This window comes from Formica exsecta, unplaced genomic scaffold, assembly GCF_003651465.1.
Source record: "Formica exsecta isolate Colony F162 unplaced genomic scaffold, ASM365146v1 scaffold139, whole genome shotgun sequence".
NCBI lineage: Eukaryota > Metazoa > Arthropoda > Insecta > Hymenoptera > Formicidae > Formica > Formica exsecta.
The window spans coordinates 520,244-532,232 of NW_021848721.1; the positions used below are offsets into that span (position 1 = coordinate 520,244).

At 45.6% G+C, this 11,989-nt stretch overlaps 1 protein-coding gene across 2 annotated transcripts in view; it reads left to right on the forward strand.

The window, feature by feature from the left end:
- Window positions 1-4,580: 4,580 nt before the first annotated feature.
- Window positions 4,581-11,989, forward strand: part of LOC115246131 — an 18,083-nt gene continuing 10,674 nt past the window's right edge. The window contains exons 1-4 of one of the 2 annotated variants that reach the window (XM_029824760.1): window positions 4,581-6,743; window positions 7,010-7,036; window positions 11,451-11,575; window positions 11,650-11,889. In XM_029824760.1, coding sequence (XP_029680620.1) covers window positions 5,224-6,743; window positions 7,010-7,036; window positions 11,451-11,575; window positions 11,650-11,889 — 1,912 coding nt within the window. In that variant the 5' untranslated portion in view covers window positions 4,581-5,223. Of the gene's footprint in view, window positions 6,744-7,009; window positions 7,037-11,450; window positions 11,576-11,649; window positions 11,970-11,989 lie in introns of those variants that run through there. The other variant, XM_029824759.1, reaches the window with a different exon arrangement.

An 11,989-nucleotide genomic window follows, 5' to 3' on the forward strand; every position in this document is an offset into this window, starting at 1 on the left:
GGGGGGGAGGGGAGGAAGAAAAGGGGATAAAGAGGGGGAGAGACAGGGGAGATCTCCTCTCCGGAGATTTGCGTGTTTGCGATAGGCGGGTATTGGTTTTAAAATGACCGTCTGGTCGAGGAGACGATTGCGTTTGCGCGCCTACGCGTGGGTGCGGATTGCGCAATCCACTCCGAAATTCAAATCCCCGATTCCACGAAGCGATCCGGAGAATCGGGAAGGCGGAGTATCCGTGGATATGCCATAGTATCTTCTGATGGATCCCAAGAAGAGAGGCGAGAGAGAGAAAAAAAGAGAGAGAGAGAGAGACCTTATCTTGATTGCTGTCTGCCTCCGTGTTGGTCCCGAAGAGGAGAGAGACCATGCAAATTGCACGATTTCCATTTCTTTTTCGTTCTGTTTCTGCGCCTTCCTCGTCTCGCGGGTCCGAGAGAGCCGGGCGGCGTCGGTGGAATCTGTTTCTTCTTCTCTTCCCTTTTTTACAATTCCGAGAGAGAGAGAGAGAGAGAGAGAGAGACGGTCCCAGAGGAGAAAGAGAGTGTTGAGAGAAAGAGAGAGAGATAAGACTTTGTCATTAAGAAAGGCGTATCTCGGATGCGACTCGACGCCAGGTGAGACGACGCGATTCTGTTTCCCGGGAGCCCCATGTTTATCCGCCAGTTTTTCTGCCGCGTCTGCGTTGTACTACCGTCTTGCCCCGATATTGTTCGCATCGCACGAACGGAACTACGCATCGCGTGTTATCCTCCCCCTCGGCTATGAAAACAATTCCGAGAAATAGTACGGCGGCAGTGGCAGTTGTTATGATCGAGTCCAATCGCGATTGCGAAAAAATCTTCGCAGCTTTCTTTTCTCTGTAAGAGATCAAGAGTAGGAGGGAAACGTCAAAATCTACGATTGTTCGCGAATTAATCGAGTTATTTTTTTATTTCTATTTTCCTCGAAAGATTTAGCTTCGGGGATTTCTTTACCGCGTCTCCGCAGAGAAACGTTTCGCGTGACGCGTCGCGCAGCGGAGGGACTCACATTCGGGTGTTTCTACGCCTCCGTAACATCCCCCGTGAGCTAACAGGACGCCGCCGTCGCTGACAAGGACGATGTACGAGTATGTAACGAGTGTGCGAGCCAACAATTTGACTTGGCGAAGCGAGAGAGATATGTAGATAGAGAAAGAGAGAGAGAGATGCTCCGCGCATTATTTATTTTGGTATGTCTAGACGCCAGATTGTCTGTCCGCATGTCCGATTCGCGACGGAGAATTCGGTGGGTGACGTCAGACAACCGTTGCACCGAACCGTCGTCGTGGCCGTTCGTTCTCTCGCACGCGGGATCAAATTGCATCGTGTCCGTGGTCTCTCTCCCCCTTTTCGCTCTCTCACGCACCCTATAACCCTCCGAACGGACGCGCAGTTAAGCCCGCGTGTCTGCACGCCCGCGCGTGATCGCACGTGGGTACTTTATGTACCCGGCGTGTCTTCCGAGAGTCTCCGAAGGCCGGTTTCTCACCGTCGTCGCGTAACTTTAACTCCGTCCTTTGTCTCTTTCTAGGGTAGCGAGAGGGATTCGAGTGATAAATAACTGTAGCCTAAACACGATTCATTCCGTTTATGCTCGATACTAGAGCTAGAAATACCTAGATTTCGCACGGTTTAACCGAGACAGCGGACACTCTCGGTTTCTAACTTCAGTTTCAATTTTGAAAAGAGACCAGGAGAATCGGACAAAGAGTTATCTTTCATTAAGATTATCCTTTATTTAGATATAATTATTATATGAGAGAGCGACCTCTCGCATCTTTCGTCGATTGAAGCTTAAGCGAATGGAAAGGAGCAATTTGAAGCTCGCAGACGTATCTAGAAAGGGCACATTCAATCCGTAGAAGTCACATATGTATGTAATTTAAGTATGTGCTATGTACATGCGAAATCAAGTATAAGGTATAGGAGAGAGATGTGTGCGTATCCGGGACACCGCAATGCACTTCCTTCGACACACGTGGCCCCCCACCAGACACGTCGGCCAACCCAGTTTGAGCAGGGTGAATAAGTGGTTACGTCGTTGGTCTCGATTCATCGATTTGTTTGGTGAACGTTTTGTCTCTTTTTTTTCTTCCTTTTGCATACCCGTCAATGACGACCCCACGAATCGATTTGGAAGAGACGTATTGCGTTACATTTCGCAATAACTCGAAACATACTAGCGAGAATTTTTATACTTTAAACGTAGATACAAATGTGTGAAATAATTTATGTCAAAATGTGTTGTAGCATTAATCCAATAGTCATTTTGTTAAATATTTCTTTAAGGAAGAATTATTTTATTTCTCGCAAAAAGAGCGCTTGATACATTTTACCAGGGGTTCTCTTCGAATTCAGACGCATCGAAATATTAATCCAAATATCAGACATTAAATTTAATTACGTCATATTAGTAATCTGTGGAAAGCTCGATTCGAAAGCATAGATTTACGAGTTTGTTCAGGCACATGTTTATTCTTAATGCGGTCGAGGATTTACATCTCCTTCGCGGAAACATATTATAAATCACAACTTCCTTTTTCATCTAGAAATAATCTAAGAAAAATTTATAATAAGATTAGAAAGAGAGAGCGAGGGAGAGGGAAGGGACGATCACATCCTCGTTTATAAACAAAACTGAGCTTTTTAATCAACATAGCGATCAACTTATGAGAGAGACATCTAATTTTTAAAAGTAATCGTTCAAAATAAATACCTAATTACATTCGAATCATTATAATAATTAAGCGAAATTTATATTTATGGATTCCCAGAGAGATTTCCACACACGTGGAAGTAAATTGAATCTATCACGGCCGTCTCATTTTTTTTACTATTTTCTTTTTTTTTTTCCTTTTCGAACTCTTGCCGTCTGCGTGCGTTGTATCGTATTTTCACGCACGCACGCGGAGGCTGCATTTATTAAAAGCGATACATTATGATTCAAAGATCATATCTTTCGATTCGTCTAGACAGCGGAGAGGGAGACACCCTATAAAATCGTATGTGGCTGCCCCTGAAACGACCATCCGAATACGACGAGCCTCCTTGTACATTTCTCTCGTGCAAGCTTCGTGCGTTCCCGTCATATATTCCTGTACCTGTTCCTCTTTTTTTCCTTCCTCCATTTCTCTCGCATTTCGTCGCAACATTCTCTCAAGTCGTTCAGAGGAGCTCTATCTCGCCGAATGACCGAGACTTCGTAGAAGCCAGAGGACGAAGGAGGAGAGGAAATTCCTTCTTTTCGTTCTTTTCGCGAGGTAATCAAAATTATACGAAGGCGACGGTGTCCCGGGGAAGGAGGAAAGAGGCCACGATTCGATCGAGTTATCGCACGGTAGAAGATCGAGATCGATTTTTTTGGTAGCGATAGTCCGGCGTACGCGTAGATCGTCATTTGTGACAGTGAAAGAAGGAAAAAAATTTGATAACATTCGTCTGCAAGAGAGAGAGAGAGAGAGAGAGAGAAAATCCACGTACGTCAGTATGTAGATTCTCGGCTATCACATAAGTATTTGCACGAACGAGGTATGAAACCGACGATCTGTAGCAAGATTTGCGAAATTTGAAACGAGCTGATATCGCGAAGATAAGTGACGGGGAAAAAGGAAGATCCGGAGAGTTTGGGTCGACGGATCAATTCAACACAATCTTCGGTAATCATCATCGGGAGGCAGATTAGCGCCAAAAAGAAACGAATACAAGGGAAAGGACGAAAAAGAAGAGGAAACTGTGACGAAGAAGGGAACAGAAGGAGGAGGAGGGGAAGAAGATAAAACATCGCGAGGAGAGAAAAGGCTGTCTTCCGCGGGATTTCGGTGCACGAGGGAAAAGGGGTTACCCGAGCGGAGGAGAAAGAGTGGAGCCGACGTGAGAGACGACGGTGGTGGAGAGAGAAAAAGGGAACGAGAGAGAGAGAGAGAGAGAGGGCGCGTCTCCTCTCGCGGCTTCGTGGTTGTCTCGGAATTAGTGAGTAGACAGAATTATGCCTGTGAGCTGGCCAGTACCACGGCTCAGTTGAGACTTACTGCTCAGAGCGTGCACACGCATACTATACGAATCCTTCCTGCTTACGCACCTCGCGCCTTCCTCGTGCGATTAGAACTTAGTTCGCGATCGCCGGCAGACCAATCACGGTCCAGTTCGCTAACGCGCCTCCGTACGAAACGGTTTCCTCTTCTACCTTTCTTCTTCTTCTTCTTCTTCTTCTTCTTCTTCTTCTTCTTCTTCTTCTTCTTCTTCTTCTTCTTCTTCTTCTTCTTCTTCTTCTTCTTCTTCTTCTTCTTCTTCTTCTTCTTCTTCTTCTTCTTCTTCTTCTTCTTCTTCTTCTTCTTCTTCTTCTTCTTCTTCTTCTTCTTCTTCTTCTTCTTCTTCTTCTTCTTCTTCTTCTTCTTCTTCTTCTTCTTCTTCTTCTTCTTCTTCTTCTTCTTCTTCTTCTTCTTCTTCTTCTTCTTCTTCTTCTTCTTCTTCTTCTTCTTCTTCTTCTTCTTCTTCTTCTTCTTCTTCTTCTTCTTCTTCTTCTTCTTCTTCTTCTTCTTCTTCTTCTTCTTCTTCTTCTTCTTCTTCTTCTTCTTCTTCTTCTTCTTCTTCTTCTTCTTCTTCTTCTTCTTCACTGCTGGGGACGTACTGCGGAGAAGCGCCGCGTCTAGGTGACAGAGCTGGTCACAGAGTCTGCACACGACTGTGTCGTCCCGGGACATCCCGAAGATATTTCGAAGAAAGTTTGGAGAACCAGAGAAGAGACACCCTTAAGAACTACGGCGATTCTCGTTGTCTTGCATCCGTGATTCCGCGAGGTGAGCGAAATTGAGATCGGAAGCGAGAGACTAATAACGCGCGCGATACCGTATCATCTGTCAACGAGCTTCAAGGATTTAACTGCGAGAAGATTAACGAGTAATCATCGCTCGAAAAACTAGTTATTTTTTTCAAAAATTCGAAGATTACTCATAGACTCTGTTTATCGAGCATCTTCAAGCGAAATTTTCGGGATTCGATATTCTTTTTTTGTGGATTATTTTCGCCCAGATTGAAAATTATTCCTGGAAACGAAATCGAGAAAATTTCGAGCTTTGTTTTATCTTTTGCAATATTATTTGCGTTAATTTTTGGAAATACGAATCATCTGTCATTGTAATCGAAGACGGAATTCGAGTGCAACGCGACTGCATTAAGTTTTTCGAACAATTTTTCATTATTTGCGACAATGGTTAAAATCTTCGTGCTTATTTTATTGGTGTCCATCGCGACCAATACATGGTCCCATCATCATCACCATCATCATCATCATGGATTTTATCCGATGCACAAAAAAGAAAACAGTCACGTAGATTTTGTCGAAGGAAAATCCAATTTTAAGAGTGAGGAAACAACGGATACTTTGCTGTCAGAATCATTGAAGAAAAGTGCAAGACACGTAGAGGCCTTAGACAGAAAAGGCTCGATTCCCTTCAGTGCACGGAGAGTAGAAAAAATGCTGGAAAAGGCGATCCTTCAAATAATCACAGGTGATCTCAGCACGGCCAATATGCTGCTGTTGAAAAGTCTCAATTACACTCCCGAAGAAGTGCTGGCGATTCGCGAGCGTGAACTCGACAAACGAAAGGATGAAGAATTGAAGAAAGCAACAGAGTCCAGCGAGGGAAGATTCTACGACGAAAATATTTATGGAAATAGAGCAAAGCATTGGAACTACAATTCCATGGAGTTTGAGTCGTCTTCTCGTTACGATCCTAACATCGACGTGTCCGATAGGAACGATAGGAAGAGAGACCGATACGAGGAGAAAGACGACAAGAACTTCGATTTTGACGCTTACAATCGCCAAGCAGTGATCGATTACGAGAACTTGGCCTCCAAGCTCGAGCTGCAGCAAGAATCGTGGTCCGAGGCCGCGAATCTCGATTACGAGGACGAATCGAAGAATGCCGAAGAGCAGGACACGTCGCAGAATCTTCATCGAAGCTTCGACCGTGCCATGGAGCCCCACGTGATCTTCAAGATTCCCTACGACGATTCCGAGTTCGATTCCAGCTCTGGTTCCGACGAGAGATCGAGGTTCGTAAACAGGGAAGGCGCCCTCGCCTCGTCCAAGGATCCAAAGCATCCTTCGACCTTGAGGCACACGACTGCCAGGAACGTCGCCAATTCTTTTCACGCTCCTTCATTATCAACTACTTCTTCTTCGTCTGCTTCTTCCGCGGCTACTGAGGATACTCCGCTTCCCATAGTATACCAGCTGGGGAACTTTAAAGACGTCAGGCCAAATTATACCAGGAATCAACTTACCTTCGGCACGACGGAATCTCCGGAGCCTACCATCACGAGCGATATCGTTGCAAACGTTACATCTAACGTGACCTTGATTGACACCCTGATGACGGATCTCAACAATTCGTTCGCCAAGGACGCGGACAACGATACGGTTGATAGGAAAATCAGCGAGTACGAGGGGCTGGAATGGGTCGGAGAGGATGTTTACAGAGTGATACCGGCTTTCACGGACTCGCTGGGCTACGTCGACGAGAACGAGACGTCGGATTACGAGGAGCAGATGATGAATACCTTACCGGAGGGAAACGAGAATGATACTCTGGAGTATCAGAACGACGCCCTGGATCAGACGAAGCATTTCGTGGCCAACGTCAACGCGTCGTCGTCTGTCGAGAACGCATCGTTGACGAATCTCTCTGCCTATCAACAACTGGCGCTCGCTCATCGCCGAGAGTAAGTTGAAACAAAAGAACGGGATATTGAGGGAAAAGTGAATCACGGGAAAGTAGCTCATGCGATATTGAATATCGTCTACTAGAGAATTTTATTACATTTTGTATAATATTTCCCTGATTTGATTCTGTTTAAAATCACGCTTTTCCTCTCTCGTACATGAATCATGACTGAATCATAATTCTATTAAATGTCGTTCATCACATGCTCTATGCTTGGCAAACGCATTTCTAGTATCTACAATATGTGCTTTCTGTGTCTTTTAGAGAAAACGTAACCTCAAGCTTCGGCAGGTAAGCCTCCATGGAGGCCTTTATCATCCGGTAAGGCATTCGTTGTGCCGTGCATTTTTTCTCAGTTATCTTATTTTTACAATTTATCATTGATAGTCGCTTAACTCTGGCGCATTATTTTTATTCTCGCATGAAACGCGTTATATTGCGAATACCTTTTTTGTATCTCGAGATTGACAATATGTTTTTTTTTCTTCTTTTTTGCTTGAAAGAAATGTATATCTGCATGCGTGTTATTGCGGGTACGAAACTGCAGTGTTACAATTGCATGATTTTTATGCATTTCGCTAATTTGATGAATACGGTAATTAAACGTATTTTTTATCTACGAGAGTGTCGATGAAGTGCCAAGAAAAGATTGCGAAAGTTTTACATTATACGCAGCATCTGTGTGAACTCAAAAAAAAATCTCTTTAATTTCTAATCTTTCGCTTTTCGAATTATATGTAGAATACGCCCCCCCCCCCTCCCCACGTATACTATAGGAGTCTTCTTCACGCAATCGAAAACGAGACAAATTACGATTTGACGTATCCGATAATGGTTTCTCCAGAATTTTAGGTGAAAATTGTCGCAAAACGGTCAATTATAATTTTCTTTCGCGCGGCAAAAATTTATTCATCTGCGCGCGTCGTGGAAATCGGAGAATTCGACGCGTAACGCACGAGAGGCAAAAATTCGCCGACGTCGGTCGACATCGGCGTTCTCAGCGAAACGTTGCCCTCGTCACGTAAAAATATCTCGATGGACCGATAAAAAAGTATCGCGAGGAAAGAGAGAGAGAGAGAGAGAGAGAGAGAGAAACTTGGCGTAGCGTCAGGGAAATGCAGTGCTTTTTTCGATTCTCGAGTAAATAATTTTCTTTCGTCGAGAAAAATGTGCAATTTTCACATTTTATTTATATTTTATTCCGTTCATGCATGCAAGAGACGCTTGTCGAGGGAAAATTTCTTAATCTGGAAATATAATCACGATTATACATATATCGAAGCTTCGAATCGATAAAATATTTTCCAATATTGAATATAATATCGATACGATTTTTTTTTTTTTCAATATGTAAAAATAAAACGAGATACGGTTTCGCGAAGGAACGGAGTGCGGGTGCGAAGGTGCGTGATAAAGTTTGCGCGAGGGACAGGTTTAGGGACAGTGTTCTCAGCCCAGGAAGGATAACGCGCGGTGGAAATTCCGCTGCGGTCTCTAGCTGTGTTTTTAAATCGCCCTCTCCCCCGCCACCCCTCCCCTCGTCCCCCTCCCCCTCGGACGACTGCTCGCAGCCCCACTCGTGCGGGTGCTTGCGCGCGCGGGCGTTTCTTTTATTTTATTAAGTCTAGACGCGTAAATGCATTCGTGCCGGCACTGGCGTAGCCCGAGAGTCTCGAGAGTCTCTCCTCCTCGTGCCTGTTGCCGATGCACATTTGTGCATCGCTCGATGCACGATCATGCATCGGCGCGGTGCATGCATGCCGTCGAATCCGAGGCCCGGACATATTATTCTCGAATCTTTTACGCAGCGAAAGCCCTCTCACGTTTTCTTCCCTCGAATTCGTCTCTCGCGAATTTATCTCCCGAGAAAGTGACGTTTCATCGATTAATCTCGTCTATACGAACTTGGGGACGCGCGTCAAAATTGATCCTCGTTCTCCATTCAAATTTACACGCGTCTTTTCGCCGATAAGGAAACGAGAGTGGCAATCGATTAATCACGAACTTGGGGACGCGCGTCAAAATTGATCCTCGTTCTCCATTCAAATTTACACGCGTCTTTTCGCCGATAAGGAAACGAGGAAACGAGATGGGTGTCTAGCAGTTAGAACTCTCTTACGAGGTTACGTAACACATTTCAATTTAATGCGTTGACCTTGTCTATGCGCGTCTCTCTTCCTATCTTCCTATAGACGGTGGGCGAGAGTGGCGAGCGCGACGGAGCGAGAGGAGGAAGTTTTCGCCGGGCGCGCGCGGGTCCTCCACCGTTCTCTCCCTCTCTCCCCCCTCCCTCCCCTCTCGTCCCTCTTCCTCCCCCGCTATCCGTCCTCTGCATCCCGCTGCCGTCGTTATCGTTGTCGCAGTCGTCCGTTGTCGCACCGCCAGACGGTGCAATGTGCATTTTTACGGACGGCCCAATCAGGCCCGCCGCGCCGGTTACGCGTCGTCGGCCTATCGCGTCGCGAGGAACCGTTCTTTCCCTCTTTTTCGATTCGGGGGTTTCTAGCTTTTACTTTCTTTTTTTTTTAACCCTAAATAAAATTCCAGGTCCAGGGATGAGGCATTAAAATTTTTGAGATGCGTCGATAGAGCTCTCTCTCTCTCTCTTTCTCTTTCTTTCCATCTCCATCTCTCTTTCTCTCTCTCTCTCTCTCTCTTCCCGTTTCCTTATCTAATTTTTAACGCTAATGGTCTACACGGCCGGCTATGCTCCAGTGAATTTCATTATCGCGACACTCGGCCCACGGGAGAGGCGAGGAGGATCCGCCGCGCCGGTTCGCATGATGCAACGGCCTCCAGACTTGTCCAGGTCCTTCCCTTTCCCAGACGACGGACAGACGTGGCACGTACGCAACGAAGCGGCGCGAAATGCGTGACTTGGCCGCGGCTAGATTAACGAGCGCATGCCTAGAATCGAAGATCGGTGGGTTCGGTATATACCGTATAGACCGTGATTTCGCAGAACAGAGTCGTAACTTCTCTCCGGCTGGCCTGCCTTTCTCGAGAAAACCCGGGCCTATGTCTGGATTAACTCTCGGACCCTCGGATAAAATGTTACGTCGCGGCACCACCTATGCTCTAAAAGAAACGAGCGATTATGATCTAAGATTAAGATGAAGAATGGGTTTCGTCCGTTCCGCTTGTCATTTACGAGTCTACTCCGAGGATACCGTTCCCGGGACCTTCGCATTTTATAGGCTCCTTTCCAGACGGCGGAAAAAAGTCGGGGCACAGTTCTGTAGATTTCAGGTAGTACGAAGAAAGATTTTGTTATTTTTTTGCATTTGTCGCCCGCGTTCGTCGGATTTGTTTTCCATTTCCTCCCCTCTTTGTACATTCTTTTCCCTCCTCGCTTTCTACATCTTCTTATCTTCTTCTCTTTTCTATCATTCAGGGAAATATACATTCTTCTGCTTGACGCTCGGGCAAGTCAACGAGGTCGTTGACGTGGGGACTGCGCTGAAATCTCCCGAGTGGGCGTCTCTCAAACACGGCGATCCTTGTCGATGACGTAGAGAAATGACGCTCATCCTTTTTTTCCCATCGCTTCTTTTCTTTTCTATCTTCCGCCGGATGATTGATTAATGACTTGTCGAAAATTTATTATGCAATCCCGCACGATCGTCCGATATCGTCGTCGTTCGTTTTTCGATAAGGTCGCGCTTGTTAATGAAAGCCACGTGAGTCGCCTGAAGCGGGCGCGCGCGTGCGAATAAACAACTTCTTATCCCAGTATCCGGACGAGGAAGCATGAAACCGTCGATTTTGCGTCGTAATCATACGAGGTCTGGAGATTGTACTTTTCACCGTACGCGAAAATTGACACGTCGTGTTCGGGAAAGGCATGAAATTCGAGTCACGCGAACCCCACGGCCAATGTCCAGAAAAAATTCGCCAAAGCGGGATGCAAAGATAGGACGATGCAAATGAGGCCTGAAAGAGAGAGAAAGAGAGAGAGAGAGGCTGCGGGAGATCGGATTTTAACATTCGAGACGCGGCCTGAAAAAGTCGAGGTCTCTCCGAGACCAGACACGGCAAACTCGAGGTGATTGGGGTGCCGGTGTATCCGCCGACTGTCTAGCCACTGTCTGCAACGTGTAATAAATGCCTCCGCGAGCCGTACCGTGTGCCTCTGTAGGTCACTGACCATCGTCCGTTGGCCCGCGTCGGCACCCGGAAGAGAGCTCGCCTCGGAACCTGAGGTGAAAATTCTCGAGCCCGCGCAGCCGCGCTAGGTTTATGAAACGATATTTATCGCCTTTTCTGGATAATCTTCTGCCAAAAGTGTCCTATCCGTGGCTCGGAATTCTTGGGGAAATTCGCTTCAAATACTTAGGACATTTTACATGCTTTCGCAATATCGTCTCTAAGACGTCTTGAGCTGTTTCAGGTTGAACGAGCTATTTTCTAGGTCAGATCTCTCGAAATAGTTGTGAGCTAAATTTCTACTTTATTGTTTCACGAACTTTGAAACGTCTTGACACAAATTTTTGAACTCCTTTCGTTGTATTATTTCGGGAACGATTCTTTATATAACGTTGTGTTCGACATACTAAAATATAATTTTACTATATTACCTTTAAGTAACTTTACTAACACGCGGTTTTGCTATGAAATTGATGTTGTGCTTTTGCGCGTTATCACTCACCGTTTTATCTAAGACGCTCCGTGTAGTCTAATAAGCTTTGATTCTCCTTTTGTGCAGTCAGGGTCAGAAAGCCTTGGAAAATATCAAGACGATAGTCCTCGGGATAACTGGCAGACGCAACAACAATAGCACCAACACCAATCAGATTCAGCGCGAGAGGCTCACCATGTTCTCGTCTACTTGTTAGTAGTTTAATAATTCGTTTAGAATATTACTAGCTTATTGGGCGAAATTTGTGACCTTTTTTATTATACAGGCCAGATACCTCGAAACACGGACGCCGAGGCTTGGACAGATCCGTTCTCGATGAACATACATTTTCAATTGAATCTGACTTCCGGTGATCATGTTGTCGCGGCGAAATTGCGAATTTATAAATTACCGCAGGAGAATCTCACGACTTACGCGAGCGGGAGTTTCGACGAGGACGAGGATGACGAGAAGAAGATTAGGATATCCGTTTATTATTACACGAAGTCGCTGAAAAGGCATCGATGTGAGTGTTCAATCAGATTACTGAATTTACGTGCGACTACTTGAGGAATATAGAGAGCTACAATTTCTCCCCCGTATGTGTATATATATATAGCGAAGAA